Below are 26200 nucleotides of genomic sequence, written 5' to 3' on the forward strand. Positions count from 1 at the left end.
GTTTGGATCAGTAAGGAACGACCTGGCAAATCCACAACGACGCTCCTGGACGAGAGACACGAGCACAGTCTGAAATCAGAAAGCTGCAGGACGCAGCATAAAATAAACAAATGAAAGATGCATCCAGTTGTAAAATGGACTTGGGTTCTTCTTCTTGGAGGTTTGGTGACCCAAGGTAAGCAGGATTTGCCACTTCTTCCACTGCATTAGACACCTACAGAGTTAGAGATGATTGCATGGCATGACTTTTCTTGAAGTCGCGAGAAGTCAGAAAGAAGCTTGTGCTAAAGTACGGTATACTGCATACAGTATATGAGTAGGAGTTGCACTATTTTAGTATTATTTTTATAATTTATGTATTATTTATGTATTATTAGTTATTGCTTAAAAATGTTATTATTATTATTATTATTATTATTATTGTTATTATTATTATTGTTATTCTTTTCTGGAGTATTTGGTATTAACTAGGCCATCAAAATGAAATGCACAGAAGGAAAATGAATTTTGATGAATGCAAATGTTGTTTGTAATTCCATCTTTGCAGCTAATGAAGGAGGGTGGGTGGGGGTGTTCAATATGACCTTCTCGTCTTATTTTGGAATTCATGTTCTGATGGTACTTGATAAAACACTCATGGAGTTGTTGTTAGTCCATCTATCTCACAATCGAGTGGGTTTCTTGTCTTGTATGTTCTCAACATGCTTGTGTAAGTTTTTGTCCAGACACTTCCTCCAACATGCACCTTTCATCCACCGTAAACTGGCAGAAGCTCCCTAAAGACGACAAGCACGTTTGAAAATTGATTATAGAATTATTTGTGGTTTTGAAAATCATCATAACTGGATGTTCTGACTTCTTCAACAGCACCTTTGATAGTTGAGGCCCATAGGGCACTAAATTTTTTCCTCTGTTGCTTCAACATCAGATCTCATTCGTCATTGATTGATCCATTATTGTAGCCATGCCTAAATAAATAATAGGTTTTGAAAAACAGCAGTCTCTTGTGGCTGAATTGGAGAAGCGAACCGAGGAAAAAATAAGACGAACTGAGAATTGATAAGGGAATGTTTTGGCCGCTTTGTCAATGTCTTTCACTGACAGCCTGCATCTGACATGGAAATATTCAGCTGAACATGGAGAGGGTAATTATGTGGTAGCATTACCATGGACCTTTCATGGTTCATCAGCCTCTGCGCCTAATTCTTTATTTAATGTAGACCTAGTGGGATTAAATGTGTGTTTATTTTGTTCTCCATCAACACCATATTACAGCAGTCATTTTAATAAATAATGTATTTTACAATTTAATTTTAGGATTGAAAAAAATCCATGACTGACTTTGATGCAGGTAGTGTGGGCTCCATTCTTCATGCTGTTCTTCCAGTCACTGGTTCTTTTCATCCCTCTTTAAATATATGCAAATATTCATAATAGCCATTAACATATCGCTGGCGTCGGGCTGAAACCTCAAAGTCACAATTTGTCTTTTCAAAAATCACTATTTTGGTCAGTCGACCTGTGTGGTTGTTATTTTTACAAATTGCCAACCTATCGAAAGTGTTGAAATTCCTTCAGTCTTTTTGCTTATGAATGTTAGTGGTTGAACAAACATGTCGTTTTTGGGGTCCCCTGAAAAGTGACTAATTTGGAGGTACAAGGTTTCGGCCTGACACCAATAATATGCCGATGAACTAACTCCAGCAAAAAGCATTGTTGACAAAAGAATAGACAACGTCCCTCTGTAGACATTAGCCTCAAACAAAGAACAACCAAAAGTTTACATGAGTGTAACATTATATTGAATGTATGCCAACAGTGAAACCAATATAAAGAACGCCATTATGTGTTCCGTGGGTGTCAGGACGGCACTGGAAGGAAATGAAAAAATAAAATAAAAACACCAAATGCACACACATGAGCACAGCGTGGTGATCTGAGATATAAAAATAATAAAGGACACGTCATTGCGCTCTGTGGGACCAAAAAGTATACAATTCAGTTTTTTTTTTTTGGCTGCATGTCAGGTGTACGGCACTGTGGACCCAAAAGGTATACAACTGTTTTTTTTTGTTTTGTTTTTTTATTTGGCTGCAGGTCAGGTGTGGGGCACCTGTGTGTGATGTGGTACTGGAAAGTTCGTTCTCGACGGTGTTTGGCTAACTCAAACTGACTTGCTGAAATACGAACAGAAACTCCGAGATGGAGGACAATGCAACCCTCTACTTGTTTAGCACGATTTAGAAACACATTCACTAAGTGGGAATTTATTTTCTCAGGACACCACATTGGGACATTCTCATAAAATGGAAGCTCATAGGATAATATAACTTTGATTTGAAATATAATATTTACAAATGATACAAAAGTTCCCAAGTGTGGCTCTTCAAATGTGTCATTTCAAGTCTACTTTAGTTGTAATAATTGCAGACACGGTCTTGGTTATGTACAGTATTTAAATGCATGACTGACAAGCCAGTCAGTGAAGTGTGCAATACAACAATGGTACGGTGTGTGTGTGTTCATGTGGTGTATGTAGCTGTGCGCTAACAAGGATTATATCACCAGAACATTTATAGAGCAGAACACAGAACAGAAGGGGCATGGCTAAGCATCAAGTGACTCACAGACAAATGTGTTGAAAATGCCTCATAAACAGCTGTCATTGCCATTCCATTTTATTGACACTGCGTTTAACCTGGACATTATATCAATTTCAACATATTTATGTATATCAAAGACACCCCCTAACGACTCAAAAAGAACAATATAACATTTACCTAGCTCTTATTTATTGAGCAAATCATTTTCACAATAGACGGAACATTCAAACTGCAAAGTTTGAATGATTGTGTCACATCCTTAAGCAAACCCAAATTTGGCATGAGTGTATCTCAAGGGAAATTTGAGCAATTTATTTTTCACTTGTAGCAAGGATAAAAAAAAAAAATCAATTTGTAAGAGATGAGTGAACACCAACATGTAATTTGTCATCTATGAATGTCTTGAACTTTTATTCAGCAAGTCTTAATACATTAGTTTACTTTATAGCCCTGTTCGAAAACCATCTTGTTCTATCCCACTAAGAAGTTATTACTCATGTTCAAGACACTTAAAGTTGACGCATCTGATGCATAACTCAACTTTCTCAGTTAAAACCTGCTGTACAATCAAAAAGTGAGTGAAGGCTAAGAGGTTCTCACACAGCAAAGACTCATCTCCTTCATCGGTGCCTCAGCTTCCTTTTCCTCCTATTCCCTCCTTGTTATCCTCCTAAATGACACCCATCCGCAGCCATTTTTTCTTCTCACGATCCAAGTTGACCTCCAATCCGTAATGCTTGGCTGCGTTAAATATCCCTCATGAGATCTACACTTCAAGAAACTTGTGCTCCAAGTTTTGACAGCTTCGGCACATTATGTTGAATAATTCATATTGTGCATTTTAGGACATGAAATGAACAGCCTTTGAAATTCAGTATTTTAACATAATCTTCCTTATTTTCTTTCGTGATCGTGTTTCACACGATAGACAAAAAAATGTCAGATTGTATGCCATGCATGTTTGTTCAATACGCATCCAGGTCATCACAGATGCTTTCAGCTAAATCCAATGTAAGCCCTGCTGCCATTTTGGGATCTACCAGATAATATTGCGGGAGGAAGGGGAGCAAATGTAGTCCCATGGGGAGAAAGGGGTATTCTCACACAGTTTTTGTATAATAAAGTTAAAAAGCTGGAGTTTAATATCAACGTCAACCCAAACTGAGCATTGAGATGGCTTGGTAGCACTTATGTCAGAGGTCATGACATTGCAACAGACTATGGTCAACAACATGATTTAGCTACCATAGTCATTTTCAGAGTCTGACTGTTGTGTTTTCTTAAATAGTAGATCTCCATTTCACACCTGTTCATATCTTTTCAAGTCTTACCTTCTTCAGTTCTTTATTTCATGCATTCTTACTTTGCCGCCTCTCATTCTTCATCCTTTGGTGCCACCTTGCTTATGTATACAGGATATTGATTTAGTTATTAATAGGAAGGCAAATACTGTGATTTTTTTTGGTGTGGTTTCATGAGCATAGGGGTTGTAGGAGGAAGAGTGGGGGTATTACACAAACAACAGATTTGATCGCTTCTATGACTCACTAGTTTAAAGACAACAAAGTGTGTTGAGAAAGTTTCTACTTGTTTCGTTGTTCATTTCATACTTGTTTTATATTTGAGGTGAAATGTTTGTCCTCATCATCTAAAGAACCAAATTTGAAGCTTGGCCCTCATTGCGGTGGTAACTTATTTTACTGCACACTGCATTTCAAAACAGCAGTAAAATGTTTTATAGTGCCCATATCATAGCATTTTGCTTAATAATAAATAGTTGATCTGTTGTGGCAGCAGCTGGAATATTAATAATAATAATAATAATAATAATACGGCGGCTCGGTGGCGCACTGGGTAGCACGTCCGCCTCACAGTTAGGAGGGTGCGGGTTCGATTCCACCTCCGGCCCTCCCTGTGTGGAGTTTGCATGTTCTCCCCGGGCCCGCGTGGGTTTTCTCCGGGCACTCCGGTTTCCTCCCACATTCCAAAAACATGCTTGGTAGGCCGATTGATCACTCCAAATTGTCCCTAGGTGTGAGTGCGAGTGCGAATGGTTGTCTGTCTCTGTGTGCCCTGCGATTGGCTGGCAACCAGTTCAGGGTGTCCCCCGCCTACTGCCCGATGACGGCTGGGATAGGCTCCAGCACGCCCGCGACCCCCGTGGGGACTAAGCGGTTCAGAAAATGGATGGATGGATGGGATAATAATAATAATAATAATAATAATAATAATGATAATAATAATAATAATAATAATAATAATAATAATAATAATAATAATAATAATAATAACAACAACAACAACAACAACAACATTAATAATAATAATAATAATAATATTTGTCAGTGGCGGTGTAGTTGTACTTGTATTATTGTTGCGGTTATTATTATTTCAGCTTACGATTGATACAGGTGAAAGAAAACTGAAGGTGTTTGCTTTAATTCCTTGTCCCAATATTCAATGTAATATTTCTAATGTTACAGTTCAGATCACTGGTAGTGTTAATCATCTTGAACCTGCCCTCATTATCATTCATTAGTTTTTTCCATGTCATCTTAAAAGGTCATGCTTCAATTGTTTACAAATTATCCATCTCCATGTGCAACCAAAACAGTGAACAGTATACACTATACTGTAGATAAGGATAGGTGTAATTATGAAGGTAAATTGCAATAAAAATTGTGTAGCGATCCACGGCTGGCAAATTACCAGACTGTGAAAAGATATATTGTCACCTTGGTTTTCCAAAACCAAAGAGCTTTATTCATAGATTAGCTCACTGTGGTATCAACAATGGTGCACGTGTGAACTGGTGGCTTTCAAATTAATTCAGAGCTAAATTGAAATATATGGAGGCTGTGAAATGTAATGCCGTCATGTCATTCAGGTTAGACTAAAAGGTCATTGTGGAGCCCACAGATATGGAATGTAATTTCCCCCTGACATTATACTGCATATTGTCTCCATATAATAAAAGCAGCATTGTGAGGGGAGACAGCTGCAACCTCACCACACCACACACACTTACGTATACTGATTTTGAAATAAATGATGTATTTACGTTTTAAGCCAAGTTCATATTTGCCTTTTTGTTTGGGCAACATCTGATGATGAACATATGATGTCGAGAGCCCCAGGAAGTTGATCAGCATCAGTTGCAATCAAAACATCTTTTCACGTGTCTGGAGGCAATTACATTTATTTCATTTAATGGTTCTTGTGATGTCTGCCTTTGATTATGTTACTAATTAGCATCCACTGAAATATTCTTTTCATATTGTAAAATGCAAGTATACCTGCTTTTGGCTTGCCTGTCTCATTTCTCATTGCACCCACAGATTGCCTTGCATCTAAAGCAGAAGACCGCCTCTTCAGGAAGCTTTTTAGGAGATACAACCAGTTCATCAGACCAGTGGAGAACGTCTCAGACCCTGTCACGGTGGAGTTTGAAGTCTCCATCTCACAGCTGGTCAAAGTTGTAAGCTAAACTTACGCAGACACTGGATAAATCTAATCAATTCCATAAAAGGGAGAGTATGTCCAACATTTTGTGACACTTGATACCTCTTAGTATCATCAAGCATTTGATTCTCTTAGACATCTCCCTTGGATTCTCTTAGACACCTCCCTTGGACTGTGTTACTAATTACCTTCAAAATGTAGTAATAGTACAGTAGTAGCAAATTGTGTGGTTTTTTGTGTGTGTGGGGAGTGATTTCACAGATTCAAATGTTACAGCCCTTCAAATAAAAAACATGCATCAAGTCCAATATAAGAGAAAATAAAACCCAAATATTCCTTGAAGAGGTGATATAGTCAGCTTTGAAAGTAAAGCCTGAGATAAGGGGAAGAAAATTGCCTGCTGAGGCATTTCTCAGACTTGACTGATGTGTAGCTTTATCTCTTCAAGGTGACATTTCACTAAAGGGGAGTTAATAGACCTGTAAGCAAAGATGCTCTCAGTATGTGCTATGTTTGAGAATCCTGCTCAAAACAGGTTGACTGGAGAAAATAGTTTTTGTAAACTGTAAACTGTCCTCATCTAATCTGCCACCTGTTACTGTGAATAATAATAATACAAATACCTATAACTATGCACATTATAATCTCCCTTGACATTGTTTTCACAATATCAGTGGTCAGTGGTGCTGTAATTGGCTACACAATAAAGTGGAAGGCAAAAGTAAAATGCTTCATTCTATTTATTTAAATATTAATATGTTATTAAACCTGTAAAGACCCCCGTGGATTCTAATTTCCTTTATATTAATTCATTTGTCAAATAAAACATCACTGTAGAAGCAAAATTTAGCTTTTTACACCCAAATAAATGTACCGGTTCATTGACCCACTTTTTCCTTTTAAATTCACAAGCTTACTTCAAAGACAGTTACATAGAAAGTCACATATTTCTGTGCTTTTCTGCAGGATGAGGTCAATCAAATCATGGAAACAAATTTATGGCTCAGGCATGTAAGTACACGCACACCCACACTCACTCACACCATTGGGTGAAATCATTATAGCATTTTCCCTTGTAGACCACCACATTAAAGGTGGGCTGTCAAGATTTGGCCACAGAAATAAAGGTGAAGAGCAGCTCTACATACTAATCAGGGTGAAATGCCACTGCATCATGCCATCTTCATTTTTCACCAAAATGCTAAACACGGCAATTGAGGTTGTATTGGTAAAACTAAGAGATTCGAGATAGACGCAACAGTCAATATAAGCAATAACTTGCAGTAAATCTTGTAACCAAATTTAATCGCCAAATTTGCTCTCATGGCATATGTGTATTTAAATGCTATTCAACTCTAATCAAAACATGAAATTAGAGTTGCAATGTCTGTTTGATGCTGATACAATTCAACAAAACATAGGCTGTTGCTTAAAATACATTCAATTGTCTGCAGAGGTTACTTTTGTTTGTGATGTGTCAGCTGTCTATTTTTAAGAATATAATTAAAGTGGATAAATGCCAATGTAATGATTCTCTGGGGGTTTCTATCTATAAGTGTGTTTTTAACTCATTTTTTAAAAGGATCATTTTCATTGTTTACCTTGTCAAATTTGTTTAATGCACATGCAGATGTATTTTGTATAAGCGCTTCTATGTTTATGTCAGTTTGGAATCAGTGACATTTTAGAAACAATAAGGCATCCAGCTCACCTTACCAGGAATTTCATCTCCAGCTCAACATAATCCCAGATAAATGGAAAAGCCAGTGTAGCATGAAGTGGTTAATTAAACAGCTCTCAGGTTGTTACTGGGCATTAATCCGCCTTGCTAATGAAAGACTTCATCTTGAATGGCATGCAAATGGCCAAGACTAATGGATCCATGGCTCACAAAATGTTACCTGCAGGTATGTTGACAGAATAGTAAGTGAATCCTTTTTGTCTGTTGATAAGATACTGAAACAACCCCTTCTTTAATGACCTGCTCCTCAACAAAGATAGATGGTACAGTACCTGGCAATTAACTGTCATTTCTCGTTAACCCTGGCTGTGCTGCAACGACCATGCATTAAAACTCTGCCATACAATTACTTGTTTCTGTTTGTAAATATTCTAACTAACATCGTAAAACCTTAAAAGAATGTCCAAAATATATACGTAATTGAAGGTTTTGGAACGCAGGGTGGTGTCTTCGGGGACCAGAATAGCCATAATCTTTGACAGCAAAAACAGATTGATCATTGAGTCTTATTGTTGTTTTTCAGATTTGGAATGATTACAAGCTGCGATGGATGCCCGATGAGTTTGATGGAATTGAGTTCATCCGAGTCCCATCAAATAAGATCTGGAGACCTGACATTGTTCTCTACAACAAGTGAGCCCATCATCCCTGTTTCATGTATTTTTGTCCTCACGAATACAAGTATTGTGTGAAATTTGAATGACTCGCTTCATTTCAGAACAAAATTGTAAATTTTGCATGTCGTGCTACTTTTATTGTCATGGTGGATATTCATATTAGCTACACACAAATGACACTCAAACAAACAGGCTAAAATGTATCTCTTCATTCAGTTTTTTTTTTTTTAATCCTATCTGCTATAGGAATAGAAACATGCAAAAAGTTATATTATGTTCACAGTCAAGTGCAAGTTTATTTAAAGGAGCACTCATCCCCCGAATCAACAATTTGTTTGCTGATAAACTGTACAAACGGGTGTCTACTATTGCTGTGTAACGAGTTGGGTTGACATTAGTGATGTATTAGAATAGCATTTATTGAGTTTATTTAGTGTAGCCTATCGTAGTATAGAACTTACTTAGGTCGTTGTTTAGTTTGCTGCAGTCAATCGCAGCCAGCCCACGCCGAACGCTCTCCCCCCGTTCAAACTCAATGGCCCTCCAGGCAACGCCAGGCCTTTGAGCATCATTTTAAAATTTTCGTGAGGGGTGGAGCAAGAGTCTGGGGGTAGGGGGGTGAGTTGCTCTTTTATTGATTATTATTTATGTTGATAGATTTATTTTAAATGTCGCCCATTTTCTTCTCTAATTAGAGTTTTAATGTTGGTCCAAAAGGTGAGAGTGAACTCTTTTAATTCTGTTTTTTCTTTCTTACCATTAACATATATTGTCTTTCGTTACATGTGTTCCTTGTTTTCATTTCCTTAAACATTTGACATGTCATCCTTAAACCTGTGCGTCCTTTTCAAATCCACATATACTTGTAACATTTTCCATTGCCATAACAACGCTGATGTTGATACGTGTACACATGCACGTCATATACAGTGCTGTTGGGGATTTCCTGGTAGAGGACAAAACCAAGGCACTGCTGAAGTTTGATGGTACCATTACCTGGATTCCTCCTGCAATTTTCAAATCCTCCTGCCCTATGGACATCACCTACTTCCCATTTGACTATCAGAACTGCTCAATGAAGTTTGGCTCATGGACTTATGACAAAGCCAAGATTGACCTTGTACTTATTGGATCTAAGGTCAGTGATAGGGACTATATTTGGGTTTTGTCCGTTTACAGAATTTAATCTTTCTTTTCTGAATAATGCAGACACTCACATGATGAAGTGATGAATGCTTTCAAATATCTGATGTTGATTTGAGATAGCTAAGATTTGAATTCACAAACTGTCAGCATGACGTTAACAATGTTTTTGTCTATCAAATATACGTTGAATTTGACTGAATGAACATTCTGAAAGTCACATCCATTTTAGATTTTATTATTTTTCACTTTCAGGTTTTAATCAATTCAAAATAAAATTGAAAAACTACCTCAATCTTCAAGCACGTAGAAGCTAATTTGCAAAAAAAAAAAAAAGAATTCAAAACATCTTTCAAGCCAAGTTTGGAGTTCTGTTAAAACTACTTTCACGGCATCCATGTTAATCGAAGGCTACAGTATATACCGGTAGTGGTAAAAATAAATAAATAAAGTTTCAAGATAAAATTAAATGTAATTGTTTCAGCTTTACTGGATATATTTAATTATAAATAGCAGTATAAAATTACAAAATGACTGTAGGATCAAATATTTAACATAATAGATGCAATGAAATAGCCTGTACTTTCAAAATGTCATTAATCAATGTCAGATTTCCCAATAGTTTATGAATTATTACATATTTATATTGTGTATATTCATCTACAAACTACAGCTTTGTTTCCATCATTTAGGTCAACCTCAAAGACTTCTGGGAGAGCGGTGAATGGGAGATCATTGATGCTCCAGGCTACAAGCACGACATCAAGTACAACTGCTGCGAGGAAATCTACCCGGACATCACTTATTCCTTCTACATCCGTCGACTGCCACTCTTCTACACCATCAACCTCATCATCCCCTGCCTCCTCATCTCTTTCCTCACAGTGCTGGTTTTCTATCTCCCGTCTGACTGCGGAGAGAAGGTCACGCTCTGTATCTCCGTCCTGCTCTCCCTCACTGTATTTCTACTCGTGATCACCGAGACCATCCCCTCCACATCTCTGGTCATCCCGCTGATTGGAGAGTATCTGCTCTTCACCATGATCTTCGTCACCCTCAGCATTGTCATTACGGTTTTCGTCTTGAACGTGCACTACCGCACCCCCATGACGCACACCATGCCCGGATGGGTGCGGACAGTGTTTCTTAAAGTGCTGCCGAGGATTATGTTGATGCGGAGACCAACTGATGAAGTCAGCAAGGCTGGAGGGTTGGAAAACAGTGGGGAAGCAGGAGGAGCTGGAGGGGGAGGAGGAGGCGGTGGAGTCAAGAAGAGGAAGAATAACTTGACACAGGCAAGAAAGAATTTCTTCATCCTTTTGTGGATAAACGTGAGTGTGATGTCACAATGTGTCATACAGAGAAAGCCCTACCAAATATAGGTCGTAAGATGAGGTGTTCTACATTCAAGGAAAACGACAGTACACTTTTCTAGTGACTGGTGCATTTCTATGTTTAATTCTATATTCTACTCTGAACACACTGCTTACTCCCACACTCGAAAATAGTAGCTCATTTGCGAGACTCAAGTTGCACATTGTAAGGGTGAATGGTTGTTGTTTTTTGATTGGCCAGGTTATTGACTAACAAACAGTCCATAGTTTACCTTGTGCCTCTTACTTGGTTACGATTCCTTGTTCAAGGGGATGAACATATGAACCAGCACAGCTCAAGATTTTGATTGAACAAAGAGTAAAAACTACTCACACCGATTAGTTAAAATGCCCATGACTGGGGTTACCAAGTTATCAGAATAGTAATGGGTAAAAATAATTGTAATTTAACTGCCAATGTTTTCTACGAAGAAGCGACTTTCCCTTAGATGTCACCACAACAAGCCACTTGTATGCTATGTTTGGTAAAGTTTTTTGTATCGAACGCCTTCCCTGATCCACCCCACTCATTTTTATCCAGTTTTGCAAATGACAGCAGCTGGGCATCAGCGGTCTTGCACCCAACTGGATATTAGTGTTTGTCCTGACCAGGATTTGAACCCACTGACCACTGTGGCCGCCACCTGCATTGTCTACAATTACATTAAATTTACATCAACTTCAGTGCAAAACAACTGTTGAAAATGACGACCAGCTTCAGCTTTTCAGCCTGCCCGAATTTAATCCTTCACTCAATCTGCTGCCAACTTTGGGTAGAAGTAATCCATTTTGCTCAAAATCCACAGCTGCTCCATTGAGTGGTTTAGGGAAAAGACCCAACATTTTTTTTGTGTGTATGATGTTTGACAACACCGAGTTGTCCCCACAAATAACACAGAGATTCACAGGAAATATAAAGATACTTCAATAAGTTTATAAATAAAAACATCAACATCAGTCCATGAATGATTTGTCTATATTAAATGTAAAATAGATACTGTGAAATAGAAGAAAAAAAAAGGCACTATTACATTTTTATAAAACACTGATTCTGATGGTGTGTTCAGAACAAAGTTAGGTTTCTTCTTGCAGCCAGCAGTCGAGCTGACTGAGCTTGACTGAAAAGTAAATCTGTATCCCCATCAACGTAAAACACGCATTTGTTACATTGTTACACAGACCTCTGGTAGATGTCAAATGATGTCATAAATGTGATTTGTGGGTCACACCTTCGAAGACCTCTGTGGTGCATGCAATAGTAAAGCAGTTAATGTATTTGTACTATCAATAATTTTTGTATGCCTTTATTCTTCTCAGAAGTGCACACTATATCTGAGCATTTGATAGCATACTGGCTATTACATAAGTTATTCTTCAGTCTCTTCACAGCGCTTTAAAATACTACAGCAATTAAATACCAGCTTGGTATCAATTTTCCTGTTGGTTTAATGTACACAATTTATTCCTGTTTACAGTAATAACGCAGAGGACAAACCCTCATTAACCAGAATGTTGGAAAGAAATTTCTTTTTGAAAGATAGTGTACAGTATGTTCTTTGGAATGTATTATTAGATCATTACCAAGAAACTAAACTTTGTTTTTATCTTTGCTGTCCAGCAGGTTGGTGGCGGTTCCCTAAATTGTCTAGAGATTGGGGACACCACCATGTCCTCCATGGAAGGTTGTGCTGGGAAAAAATGCTCTTGGCCTTGCCAGCACGGGCAGGAAAGTCCTGAATCACCAACAACTGTAAAAACGACACGTCAGATGAGTCCACAGAGCATAAATTCAGTGGTGGCCTTCTCTGTTGTGTCACCTGAGATTAAGCAGGCCATCGAGAGCGTCAAATACATCGCTGAGAACATGAGGAGCCGAAACAAAGCCAAAGAGGTTGGTTGTTGTCCTTGGTGGCCCAAACAAAGTCACATCTGTCATCTCTATAGAGATTTCGAGCCCTATTTTGGTAGACTGGATCAGGGCATAACTTCATTTTCATGACAGCCCAAGTCTAGTCTAGCGTGTTTGGCGCTGTTGCGCCCATCTGGGTATTTTGGCATAATTTTCCGTACAGGGGCAATGACCTTTGTGTATTTGTATTTTAGGGGGAAGAGCTAGGTAAAGTTCATTTTGAGTTCACATTCCTGTTTGGTGTAACTACTGTACTGTATAATGTTTTTAATTAAAAAAGGTGTCTATCATGTCCTAGTGAAAAATCTAACAAGGGGACTTATTATTCTCATTTTACAGTTGTGTTACTATTTTGGTTATCTTAAGCAATCGAGAAAGTATAATTTTCAGAATTTCACAATTACATTGACTGTGAAATACATAATTCCACTGTTTGAACACTTGAAAAAAATTTCGCAGCGTTTTATGGGCAAAATATACATGGCATACAAACCCCATACATAATGTATGAATGCAAAAACACACCCTGAAGAGCTTGATCTCAGAACACAACATTTGCAGATTACAGTTTGTCCCAAAACAGAGCAATTGTATTATTTATATAAACACTACTTGGAATTCAATAATTTTCTTTGCTCACTCTTTCAGTTAAAAATGCAGCAGCTATAAATGGCTCACAGGAGACCAAACCTCTAGTATGCAAAATGGTATTCATCATAACAACTTTGCTAAAGCAGCTCAATTGACACTATGATTTTCATTGAAGCAGTGTCTATTAAGTTGGCCATAATCAGTGAAAACGTTTAACCCCATCATTGCATGCAAGTTATTCTTAATATCACTGCTGAAATCTTTTCTGCTATTTCGTTTTCTTCCTTCACTGACTCAGGTGGAAGACGACTGGAAGTACGTCGCCATGGTGATTGACAGAATCTTCCTATGGGTGTTTGTGACTGTGTGTGTCCTGGGGACCGTGGGCCTCTTCATGCAACCTCTTTTTGGATTTGTCTCGTAACCCCTCCTTAATCAGGGTTTACTGCTCCCATGATTGGACCATTCTAAAGAAATGATCCATTTGATGACAAAAAATGTACTTAGAAAGCACTTAATGATTGGCTCGTTTTGCTTTTTGCCTTTTGCAAAGAGCAGCACACATTTTAATGCCTTAATTTTATGCTTATTAACACGGCATATTATTTTACCCCATTTACTCCCAAATTAATCCCATGGTATAAGAAAGCTTCCTCATTAAAGTTTTATAAATACTTTCTAAACAAGACAATTTTCCATTATAATCGCCGCAAATCATGAATGAAGCAGCTAATATCTGGCTTGTTTTAGCTATTGCTGAGCTTCTGTACTATTCAACTTACATAAACTGCTTGTGCGGGCACTTGGCAAAAGGCAACCTTATTGAAAATGGGGCAATTGCTGATTACAAAAGCTACTGGCATTTAGAAGTTGCCAAGAGGCAAAACAGTAGGGCTAATTATTGGAGACACTTGTTGTAGGTCAGCACTTGAGTTTTTGAAACAATGAAATAAATAATTTTGAAATAATACTTCAAAAGACAACTCCCTACTGGCTCTGTTGATCATGTGTGTATTTTAATGCTTTCTTTAATTTATTATATAAAACAGTTTAGAATCCCTTGCGAGGGAATTCAATTTATACTCTTCTGTATATTTGTTGTTGCATATCACACCAAAAAACACATCACATACCCGCTGGCATGCTGGGAGAATTGCCAGAGTAAAGTTAAAAATCTTACTGCTGGCGCTGGGTGTCGGTCTCTGAGGGCCACGAACGAGACTGCATGTTCCCTCCTCCAGCAGGCCTGATTCAAATGATCAGGACTAATATTAGGCTCCTACAGAGCTTGTTGATGAGCTGATCATTTGGTGTGTTGGAAGAGCAAAACATTTAAAGTATGCGAGCTAGTGGCCTTCAAGGACCTGAGTTTGTCACCTGTGAGCTGGCGTATGGATTTAATGCCTTGCTGAAAGGCACTTTCACAATAGTCAGGAAGCAGTCTAGCAACTGTCGAACTATTCCTTTTTGTCTGTAGCAGCACTTGATCCACCACACATTTTTAAAAACTCACATGACACATTTTACAACATTCTTTTGTTACTTAATGGGCTTTGGGCACATGTACATCTTGCAATGTAATGCTCAAGTGCTTACACTGACTCAGCTACACTATACACCCCTTTGATGAGAACCATTTTCAGGCTGTGTTTAGTTTAGAGGAACAAGAGGAAAACAAATGGAGACAGACGGGTTGCTGGTGAAGCGTCTTTCTAGCCCTCAAGTTTCTCCTACATGAAAATCGTGTTAGTCCTTTAGTCTCAAGAGAGAGAACTAGTTTCAAATTGTTTAAATAGATGTCAACAACCCTGTTGTGTTGATTTAGGGGTGCGCAACCTAGTCGCTGTAGATAAAGTGGACCATGGTGAAAAATAGATTTTGAATTATTTCAGAGTGAATACTCCCTTACAACAACCACACGTCCCTCCCCGGTGACTTTTATTGGAATGCATCATACTGAGTCTGATTCATTAAGCTGCCAGCGGTGAGAGACAATCATTCACACACCCATCGCCTTTTGGAGTCATTTTCATAAAGAAGTCAGATTTGTGATGTACTAGCAATTAATGAATAAGGACAGGCTGTTTTTCCATGTGTTTCTAAATGTTCATTGTGATTAACGTTCCACATGTTAATTGGTTTGCCCCAGTAAATATTTAATCCAATCTACTTGGTTGGTTGCTCCCAAAATAACATTGCATTTGTTCATCAAGAAATTGTTCTTAATTCAGTGGTTATTAATTCTTGTTTTTCTTGCCACTTTTGATTATGTACTTTCAGAATTGCCATTAATGTATTGTAATAAAATGTGCAGTTCTGACTGTAGGGACTCAATTTAATTGGGCCTTTTTGATACAATGTATTAAGGGGCTTTATAAAATGGGATTTGCCTTTCCAATGGTTTGACTCTGAAATAGAAATAAATGTAATATTTCATCATTGTGATATATTTCTTGTTCACCTGTACCACCGAGAAAGAGTGTGGTGGGCATTCAACGTAAGCATTCATTGGAAGGAAGCTTTAGCAGGAATGATAACCCATGTGGAGCATTCATGACTCAAGAGTCATTACAATTCCAACATTGCAATATTTCACACACACACAATCTCAAGAAAAGATGCAGGGTAAGAAAATAAATCCATCAATGTATGTATAACAACTACTGTTGGGATGGGCTGGGTTTTGGTCATGGTCAAAGCTGACCACTTTGGCACTGCGATTTTGTTTTAGTTTCAACAGGAGCAGCAATACAAGGAAAATGGCCGCCCCCTGAGACGATAAAAACAGGTGGATAGTTTTGTTTAATTCATATTCCGCAAACGCTGTATTAATCAGAATGTCTTGTTTGGACTAGATGCGGTGCATAGAATCTTATTTTTGCTAAGCAAATTTTTGACTTGACCACTCTTTCAAGTGCAAATTAGAAAAGCATTTATTTTCATGTTTTCAACAGTTTTCATGATTTAAATCAAATCACTTTTTTTCTCGACATTGTGCTTGCATTACTAGTTGCTTTTCCCTCTTGCTTCCATTAGTTTAGGCTAAACTGCTAGTGATCATGTTCTCAAAATGAAAAACCTAAATTATCTGCCTCTTCTGAACCAAAAATGCAATCAAAAAAGCTGTTTGCATCTCTGTTCAACCATCATTTTATTGCATGTACAGCGTGCGGTCAACTGTCAACTTGAATTAAATAAGACTTTTTTCCTTAACAATATAAAATGTACACTATATTTGGAAAACATAGACAATTAACAAATTTATTTTAAGTAATTACAGAAAAAAAAAAAACGTTTAATATATGCACACCAGTGCGAGGCCTTTTATTGGTCGAGCAGATTTCAGTTACAGAACTGATAACGTGTAAAATGGATGAAGAACATCATGGTCGTTTTGAGAGCTACCCCATGTTGTTCTGAAAACACATGTCCAACACTATGGTGATATTTTTTCGCTTATATGGGGGCGGCGCTGAGATATCAATTTGTTTGCAGGATACTGGGGGAGGAAGAGGTAGGATAAGAAGAAAGCCGGAGATGCAGTCCACAGTCATGGCGAGGTGTTAACTTTGATGGTTAGCTGAGGCAGAGAACAATCACATTTTATATCCATTGTTTTTCCCTGGCACACTTGTAATGGAAGAGTGGGAGGAGGATGCAAAGTGAACTTCTGGAATTGGTTTGTGATTTTACAATAAAATTAAGCCTACTCTATGTAATCGTTTTATATTCTTCATTGCCTACCACAAAGGGGCATGATAAAATTGTTAATGTAACATCTGCTCAGTTGTTATAATTACTGTGTTCTGTGATATTTGCCATATTTGAAGACGTCACAGTTTCAATGCCCAATTCTGATTAACGCGAAAGTTACAAATGAAATATGTCTGCCACAAAGAAATATTCAGTCCCTCCTTAAGCCTTCATGTTTGTGTGTCACAATGATCCTATAGGTAAGTTGTTTGGAGATCTAAGATCCTGTTGGGGTCACCATGGCAAACGGGTCCTAGGGGAGGGACCAGAATTTGCTAAACGTTTCAGATTAAAACATGGCAGGCTTCTTTTTTAGGCTCTATGTATCGATTCTCTGTCTGGCCAGTAGGAGAGTTCATGGAATTAGTCAAATAATACAGTAACTGAAAGATTTGCCTGCAGGTTTGCCAACCAGTTATTAGCTTTGACGGCCTAAATCACTGTGGATTGTAGTCTAACAGAATGAATAACATGTCTCACATGTAAAACATGAAATAACATAAACTAATCTCTCTCTATAATGTTTTCCCTCGAAGTGGATAATAGATTAGGTTTTCAAAATGAGATTTTTTTAATACCACAGTAAAAAAAAAAACTGTACTGGTTACTTGGTATTGAATGTTACATTCCATGTTGAAAACAGGCCAAGTGGAGTTAATAAGCAATATTTACTATGCATATATTCAGTCTCCATGTTAAATTAAATAAGGTCGGATGTCACTGTACATGTAAGTATCAGAGAATATTTTCCACTTTAAGTCCTGCTAAGTGAGTCATTTCTCTCGAGATAGTTCCCACAGCTTTACCCTCAGGGTAAACTTGTGGTTCAATACACTAATTCAGAGCTAAGTGATACAATGCACTAGAATGTTGACATAGTATAGAAGATCTGTGGGACTGCTCCTAGGAATGAAACCATACCGTTGTTCACAGATATAGACTTCTATCCTAGAAGTCTATAGCTTTTATCATGCTTTCCCATAACATCCTTGTGTGGTTCATTAACTTTACTCCTCTATAGTTCCCACAACTGTGCTTGTGGATGTTGTTCTTAAAAAATGGGCACCAGCACACTTTCCCACCAATACTCCACAACCACCTCTCCAAGATGCTTACTGGCACAAGTGCAAATATTGGGCAAATGTTACCTCTCCACTACAGCTGCTTCTGGCCACCAAAACAACTGGATTAGAAAATCAGGCCCATCTCTTTAACATTTTCAAAAAATAATTGAAGCCTCTCTTCTTTTTTCTTCAGCATTGCAGGATTTCAATCTAGTGGCTGAGATGTTCGCAAGGTAATTGTTATTTTTCACAGGAGTTAGTTCTCGCTTATGAATAGCACCAGCAGCAACATTAGCCCGCGCCCGACATGCAGTTTTACTGCAGGTAACTAACTAAAACTGCTTATCTTGCTAGCTCTGTGTCTATAATTGTAAAATTTGTCATGCAAAACAGTCGCAAAGATGTTTGCCAGACATTCACCAAATGTTTTAATAGCCGCCATCTTACTGCGAATAAATTTTTAACAAAAAAAAAGAACAATATACAAAAAACTGTTTGCAACCATTTAGGAACTCTGACGAAATACCAAAAATCGTTATGTGCTCAAACACTTGCAGATCAGATACGGGCCTTATTAATGTTAATAAGGGTACATTGTTATGCTGAGGTGAATTCATAACAATTTCTTTAAAAAATCATGACAATAAAATACGATTTTTGTGAGATATCTGCTTGTCTCCTAAAACTGTACGCAATTCAGTTTGAATCAAGTTTCACACATTAATGTAGAAACACAACAATGTGGTTGTGTGTGTGAGTTGTACAGGAATGATTCATCCTGTGGTTCCTCTCCCATCTGCTGTAAGCTCTAACTTAATCAGGAGAAAGCAAGAGTCCATCTCCCGTTAGAGATCAACACGACTTGTTTATGAGTCTGCCGACTGCTAATTTGATTGCTTAAACAAACAACATCCAGGCCTGTGTTGTCCAGACTGTTGGTCTTGCATAAATTCCATCCAAGTGTCAGTCTCCATTGCAGCGTCCCACATAGTTTCATGTTTCAAGTGCACTTCACCTGCAAATAATGACGTCTTACATGAAACCCTTTGTTTAGAAAAGGACATTACATTCATTAAATTGATATTCACATCTGCAGATCATTATATAGGGAACTGGAATTGTATTATTTACTATACAGTGTAGCTAGATGATATTCTTTTAATAATGTTTTAATCAGGGGTGGGCAGCTACCAATATGAGGTATCAAGACAATAGTTTCAAAGTATCGAATGCTTGGATAGTCTCTGATACCCGTTACCAATATCAGTCACTGGCACCCGATGTGTGCCTGTTGCCTATAACAAAAAGAAAGGAAATTATGTTTTGGAAGGGACTGTATGCGCATAACCTTAATGTTTCTTGCTAAAATTGCAAATTGTCAACATAAGGAATGTCAAACATTTTGGATCACAAATTCCACAAAATAATATTTGAACAAACCGTTTATACTGACCTTTTATTTAAAAATGTGTTATTCATTAATTCTACATAACTATGATGTAACCCGCTACAAAGAAATGATAATTAGAAACTCCGGTTAGAGCGTGAAAACATGTCACATCTTCTTAACTGCCCTGAGGGAGGATGCACTGGACACAGTGGACAGCAGGGTCATCTCCCCATCCTTTCACGGGCCAGCCCCCTTCCACTGCCTCCTCCTTCGACAGTGCGCGTCTCTTCACCGGCACTCACTTGCAATCGCAAAGAGACGCCGGGTTTGGTCACAGAACACCGGCACGGAGTGTTTCCACAACATCGGAGCGAAGGCGTGTTGTTCTCGCTGCCCCCGTGGATTCAAACTGAACGTCAAGACAGCGGATACTTCTGCTTGCAGCAGAAATTGGAGGACGTAAAACCGCGAGTGTTGGTCACACGCACGATGAAGTTTGCGCTGGTCGTGTTGTGGTCGCTCCTGAAAGCTGAGAAGGTTGCTGTACAAGGTAAGAATGTGCATGTGCAGCTTTGACAGTGCGACGCAACATCTCGGCATTTCTCATCACCTTACATCGTTAAGTCCCTTTTTTTTTTTTTTTTTTTTTGTTAAGTAAATAAAGATTATGTATCTTTGTTGTTCTTTACAGTCAACAACTACAGGCAACTTACCCAAACACATTATTTTATTAAGTAATATTCAATATTTGCATTGCATGCATTCCTTTTATATGAAATCAGACAATGTTACATTTAACCTACATAAATTCCCACTTCAATGACCTTGAGATGGGAAGCACATTTTTTTTTCCTGAATAATGAATTTAATGACAGGTAACTGGCACGGCACCGTTTGACAAAAGTAGTAAGAAAAAAAAATCATCTATAGCACAACAAAAGGGACGTGTATTAATTTGTATCAATTCGCTAAAGTCACCACTTTATCCTCAGTATCTCTACTTTACAGGTAGAACAAGAAGTGGAACACTGAATTAGTTTCCTCAAATGAAGCTTAATGCGTTTCCAGATAAGGCTGCCAATAAAAGATTTTGAACAATGATCTGCACATTAGAGGCCATTTGTATACAATAAAGTACTCCCTGGCATTGAAACTGATCAAGTTAACCATTGCAAAAATCCTGTCAGTGTAAGTGCATAAAGCCATTCATAATCAGATGCGTGTTATTTACGAGCAGATTCAAAAGATAAAAAGGGAGAACAACAATATGAAACAGCCTCAAATCATTTTGTGTACACAACAAAATGAAGGGCTCCCTTCTATGTTCCCATTTCTCCTCTCAGTGGTACATCACACTGAGGCTCAACAAAGAGCAGATGGTGGCAGGGTGATGATAAGACTGCTACGCATTCAAGACCAGTGGTGGGTTAAATACTAGGGAGCATATAGTGTACACACATGAACAAACACATTTTTATGAATGTGAACGATATATACACGCACACACACTAATGTGCCATGATTTATCCTCAGAGTGTAAACCCTCCCCTGGTAACACCGGCTGCAGTCAAATCAATATGGTCCCCTTCACCTCTGTGCTCAACCCCCACCCACACCCACACACACAACACACATGAGGGGGGAAGCTTTTTTTTTTTTTTTTTTGCTCTTGTGAAGTGAGGTTTTTGAGATATGACTGCGTCCAGCGGTGGACACTTTTCAGATGACGGAGTTCTGCAGGCATAATCTCTTATTTGGTGTGTGATAGTAGATCTGATGCAATGGGATGAAATCCACCTGAGACTAAAATCAGCATGAATTTATGATCAGATCAGATACGCAAACATACAGTGAGATGGCTTTGAATACACCCTATAATTTTGGGATCGGTCCAACCTGTGAACGTTGGACTGGACCGATAGTCCTGAAACCTTTTCCTGAATACTGATGCCATGTAAACGTAGTGCATGAAAGCAGGCTGGATATATTTTGTGTTGAATAAAAATGAGACATTTGCAAATATCTGCTTTGGAAAATAATAACATTTTATTGATATTCTGACACAATTTCTGTGTTGTCTACTCTGACACCCCTAACTATAGTTAACTTCCCTTTCCATTCCAATCTCTTGGCCATGTTGCTCTCAGACACCAATAGGAGTTTGCTGTGGGTCAAATCATCTCACTCTTTGCTTATCGTCTCTCTCCACTCGTCATCTGCTGATGCATGTTTGTCACTGTGCTGCAGTATGACGCAGCAATGTCTTATGCCGTTGAATATTCAGAGCACTTGAGTTACTGCTGATTTACTGTGGCATCCTGTGTCGTGCTATTTCAGGGCGATTACTGTGTAGTGCTGCTAGCGCCCAGTGAATTTGTCTTCTGCTTGGAAGTGACAGAGAAGATGTTAGCCTCAAAAGGAACAATGATCTAATCCACAAAACAACAAGACAAGCTATGCTAACCAATCACATATGGACAATATACGCAAATTAAATCAATGCAATGTAATGCAAAAACTAACTAACTAACTAACTTACTAACTAACTAACTAACTAACTAACTAACTAACTAACTAACTAACTAACTAACTAACTAACTAACTAACTAACTAACTAACTAACTAACTAACTAACTAACTAACTAACTAACTAACCCCCCTTTCAAGAAGTATATGCGTCAATAATACAAACAAACATGCAAGGTCAGCTAATTGAAGACTTTTAGATGTTTTTGAACGTGACGTTTTGAATGTGAGCGTGAATAGCTGTTTGTCTATACGTGCATTTCTAATTAATCCGGTGACTTGTTGACATTGCACCATGCCTTCCACCAAAGCTAGCTGGGATAGATTCATCCTGTTTGTGAAACTTGTCCTCAACAAGCACTACAAACAATGATTGAATGGAAGGTGTTTGGCAAGATACCCAGGCAAAGAAAATCCTTGCCAAACAAATCATGTGAGTAGGACACTGGAAAGCAGTCAGTCCCCATCCAGCCAACTATTCATTCTCTGTACTGCTAATTATGGTTTAGGGTCAAGTGCATGATCCCAGCAGACTTTGGCCAAGGGCCGGGGAACACCCTGAACTGATCTCTAGCCAATTACGGAGCACAATCACAAACAACAATTCACATTGACACATATGGACAATATAGAGACAATAATTCATCAACTATGAATTATTTTGCAATGTAGGAGAAAACTGGAGAAATCCCACTGAGAAAGACCACGTGCACCCCACATAGCTTGGATTTCCCACAACCACTGAATGCAGCCACCAGTAGTCTACCTGTATTTAAAAGAGGACACACTATGTGTTTTCATCTGTTTACCTGAAGGATCTGACATCTCTAAGGTATCTAAAGAAGGGGTGTTCTGCTCAGCTTGAGTGTCACTCTCTAAATGACTGTTACATCTCGTGCGTGACTTCACTGAACAACTCAACTCTTCTCCCCTAGCAATGCTTCTGTCAGAGTTGATCATGTCAGTATGATCATTTTGTCAGCCTTGGGACCTTAGATGCTTCCACTCGGCCATGACCAGCTGTCAGAGTTGACAGTTTGGCTGCGTCTGCCTGGCACTGGCACATCCTCACAACCCCTTTCCCTTTACTCCTGAGGAATGCTGTACTTCATGTCTGTTGTGCGCAGGTTGATTGTCTCTAGTGTTGTGTGTCATGTGCAAAATGGCACAGAAGGAATAACGTGGGGTAATCGTGATCGCCCATTCAAGTGCTTTAAGTAAAGGAGCTGTATTCCCTTCATGCTTGCCGTACTTCATAGGATTTGACTGAGGGCAGGAGGTATATTAGAGCAGGGGTGTCTGTGGGTACCAGGTACCCCCGAGGACCACATGGGTAGCCTGTGGGTGTATTATAAAACTAGCTCACCAGTGACTTCTGTCTTTTTTTTGTGTTGCATTCTTTTTTTAGATCACGTTTATTTCTTCTGTCCACACAGGAAGGCTGGAGCCAGAATCAAACCCTCCACCTCTGAACTGTGAGGTGGATCTGCTAAACAGTGGCGATCCTTACTTTGTTTATTTAAAAATAATTTCTTGATAAAGTTATTGTTAGATGGCGGAGGTCAACATTACAGCCATATGGACAATATGTAAAATTACTTTGCTTTATTTTAGTTTTCTTTTTCTGCTTCCAGCTCAAGATGACTTTGTGTCGTTGGCCGAGTTGGAAGACGCCTTATTGAGGAACCTCTTCCGAGGTTATCAGAAGTGGGTTCGGCCTGTACAGCATGCCAATGACACCATTACGGTGCGCTTTGGACTTAAGATCTCACAACTGGTGGATGTGGTGAGGACTCAACACATGCAACTACAGTGACACAATACGTTCAGCACTTATTTTTCATCAATGTAAAAAATTTATTCGGCTTACTGTCCGCAAGTTGTATTGAGTACAGAGGTCAAAACTGCGTAAAGGTCGCACACTACCTGACCTCAGGTTAGCATGGTGATGCCTCATTAACACATTACTATATACTCATTAGAGGAGCAGGTACAGAGTTAAGGAGGTATAGCTTAGGCCCCCCTGAGAGATCCCACTACCCTCACAGAAACACCACCGAATTTGATACTTCTGTCATGCTTCTGAGCTTTCTTGCTTTCCTTTGGTGATACTAATGAGGCTCCAGTTTCCAGTGATACTGTTCTCATCCATTGTCTTTATACACACAGCTGTAGCTACTGGTATAGCCTCAAGCAAGCTGTGGTGATGCATGTGTGCGCGAACGCAAGAGAAGCTACTTTATCCCATGAAAATTGTATTTCATCAAAGTCAACATTTCTTTGGCTCTCATTTCCTCATAAATGTTTCCAGAGAAAGAGAAACTGTGTTCCCTTTGTTCCAACAGGATGAGAAGAACCAATTGATGACTACGAATGTCTGGCTTTGGCAGGTATAACACCAGCCTAACGGAACGCTAGGCTTTGTGCAGTAATATAACTTTTATTTTACTGTGTTTTCAATGTATACTTTGTTGATGAAATGATACTCAATGTGTAGGAGGAGCTGGTGATGAAGAAGGCAGGTTGCAAAAATATACAAAGTAGCTAGTCAGGCTTGTTTAACTGTGTAGAAATCACATTATGGTTGAGGCCATAATAAATGTAGCAGACTGTCATTTATAACAAGAATTTACATTCTATGTTTAATTAGCGCTGCTAGAATGAATCCACTTTGTTAACCAATTAACAAGCATGCCATTGCTCATAAATTTACAGTACAACCGAACAACTCTCCGCTCTCCGTGGTGCTGAATAATCTGCTTGACGTTAATTAAACTTCAAGAAACACCAAATCATCTGCAACATCAAACCAATTCATAGCAATTCATACCATCTTTTGACTTGTTTAAGTTTCTGTAAATGGTTTGTGTACCGATGCACTCGCCTCTACTTAATCAAAACTGATTTTTCAGTTCTAAATGGTTTTCATTAAACCCCTAGTAAATCATTTAACCAACACCACTCAACCAACACTACTGTTAATCACTAAAATTATTTGAAATCCTCCAGATGTAAGTAAGCTAGAAGGTTAATTTCCAGCCAGTGCCAAGGTACCGACACACAATCCACATTCCGTTTACAATACAAATACCGTTTTGTAGTAAACATTGCCTAAATTCATGACTTTTTTAAAGGAATGGGTCGATGTCAAGTTGAAGTGGAATCCAGATGATTATGGAGGTATTACATCTACCCGAGTACCTTCAGAGACTATATGGCTGCCAGACATTGTTCTGTATGAAAAGTGAGTGACACAATATTCTTTTTTTTTTTTTTCGGCTCTCATTTTGTCTCAATGATATATTTTATTCCATCCCTTTCCCATTAATCAATAGTGCGGATGGTCGTTTTGAGGGTTCCCTGATGACTAAGGCCATTGTTCGGTGGGACGGGACAATAACATGGACCCCGCCTGCCAGCTACAAATCCTCTTGCACCATGGATGTCACCTTTTTCCCCTTTGACCGCCAAAACTGCTCCATGAAGTTTGGCTCCTGGACTTATGATGGAAACATGGTTGATTTGGTTCTGGTGGATCATTATGTTGACCGCAAAGACTTTTTTGACAACGGAGAGTGGGAAATACTCAATGCAACAGGAACGAAGGGAAACAGGAGGGACGGGGTGTACTGGTACCCATTTATAACTTATTCCTTCATCCTCAAGAGGTTGCCCTTGTTCTACACCCTGTTCCTCATCATCCCGTGCCTCGGTCTGTCCTTTCTTACTGTGCTGGTCTTCTATTTACCATCAGATGAAGGAGAGAAACTGTCACTTTCCACATCCGTTTTGGTGTCCCTTACTGTCTTCCTCCTGGTCATAGAAGAAATCATACCTTCATCCTCAAAGGTAGACTGGCTTGAGGAGTTAGGCTGGTACAGTAAATACAGAATTGTATTGTCAATTTGTAACCAAACAAAGGCTAGTTAAAGCTATAATCACTTGTGGCACAAATTGTTATATCAGTGGGGGAGATCGGGACTGGGTCAGCCTGTGAATAGCTCAGATCTGTGTAGAATTGATGCTCT

At 38.7% G+C, this 26200-nt stretch overlaps 2 protein-coding genes and 1 long non-coding RNA gene across 4 annotated transcripts in view; 2 read left to right on the forward strand and 1 right to left on the reverse strand.

The window, feature by feature from the left end:
- chrna6 (cholinergic receptor, nicotinic, alpha 6) lies at window positions 1-15878 on the forward strand. The gene is made up of 8 exons (XM_049719489.2): window positions 1-175; window positions 5942-6081; window positions 7032-7076; window positions 8330-8439; window positions 9354-9561; window positions 10259-10861; window positions 12561-12830; window positions 13738-15878. The coding sequence occupies exons 1-8, from the start codon at window positions 118-120 to the stop codon at window positions 13861-13863; spliced, it is 1560 nt and encodes a 519-aa protein (XP_049575446.1). The 5' UTR covers window positions 1-117; the 3' UTR covers window positions 13864-15878.
- LOC125968445 (uncharacterized) overlaps window positions 12556-26200 on the reverse strand; it is a 22927-nt gene continuing 9282 nt past the window's right edge. The window contains exon 3 of one of the 2 annotated variants that reach the window (XR_011086859.1): window positions 12556-12687. This is a non-coding gene — a long non-coding RNA (uncharacterized lncRNA). Of the gene's footprint in view, window positions 12688-18681; window positions 19272-26200 lie in introns of those variants that run through there. The other variant, XR_007481319.1, reaches the window with a different exon arrangement.
- The window catches only part of chrnb3a (cholinergic receptor nicotinic beta 3 subunit a), a 9921-nt gene continuing 3616 nt past the window's right edge, over window positions 19896-26200 (forward strand). The window contains exons 1-5 of the mRNA XM_049719485.2: window positions 19896-20196; window positions 23807-23958; window positions 24518-24562; window positions 25307-25416; window positions 25508-26021. Of these exons, the coding sequence (XP_049575442.1) occupies window positions 20136-20196; window positions 23807-23958; window positions 24518-24562; window positions 25307-25416; window positions 25508-26021 (882 nt within the window). The 5' untranslated portion in view covers window positions 19896-20135. The remainder of the gene's footprint in view (window positions 20197-23806; window positions 23959-24517; window positions 24563-25306; window positions 25417-25507; window positions 26022-26200) is intronic.

This window comes from Syngnathus scovelli, chromosome 5 (genome assembly GCF_024217435.2).
Source record: "Syngnathus scovelli strain Florida chromosome 5, RoL_Ssco_1.2, whole genome shotgun sequence".
NCBI lineage: Eukaryota > Metazoa > Chordata > Actinopteri > Syngnathiformes > Syngnathidae > Syngnathus > Syngnathus scovelli.

Excerpts from the sequence above, each read along its gene's own strand:
- chrna6 (XM_049719489.2), top strand. The coding sequence starts at position 118 with ATGCATCCAGTTGTAAAATGGACTTGGGTTCTTCTTCTTGGAGGTTTG. Across the intron at positions 7,077-8,329 it reads CAAATTTATGGCTCAGGCAT|ATTTGGAATGATTACAAGCT; the intron begins GTAAGTACACGC and ends GTTGTTTTTCAG. Across the intron at positions 10,862-12,560 it reads GGAAGAATAACTTGACACAG|GTTGGTGGCGGTTCCCTAAA; the intron begins GCAAGAAAGAAT and ends GCTGTCCAGCAG.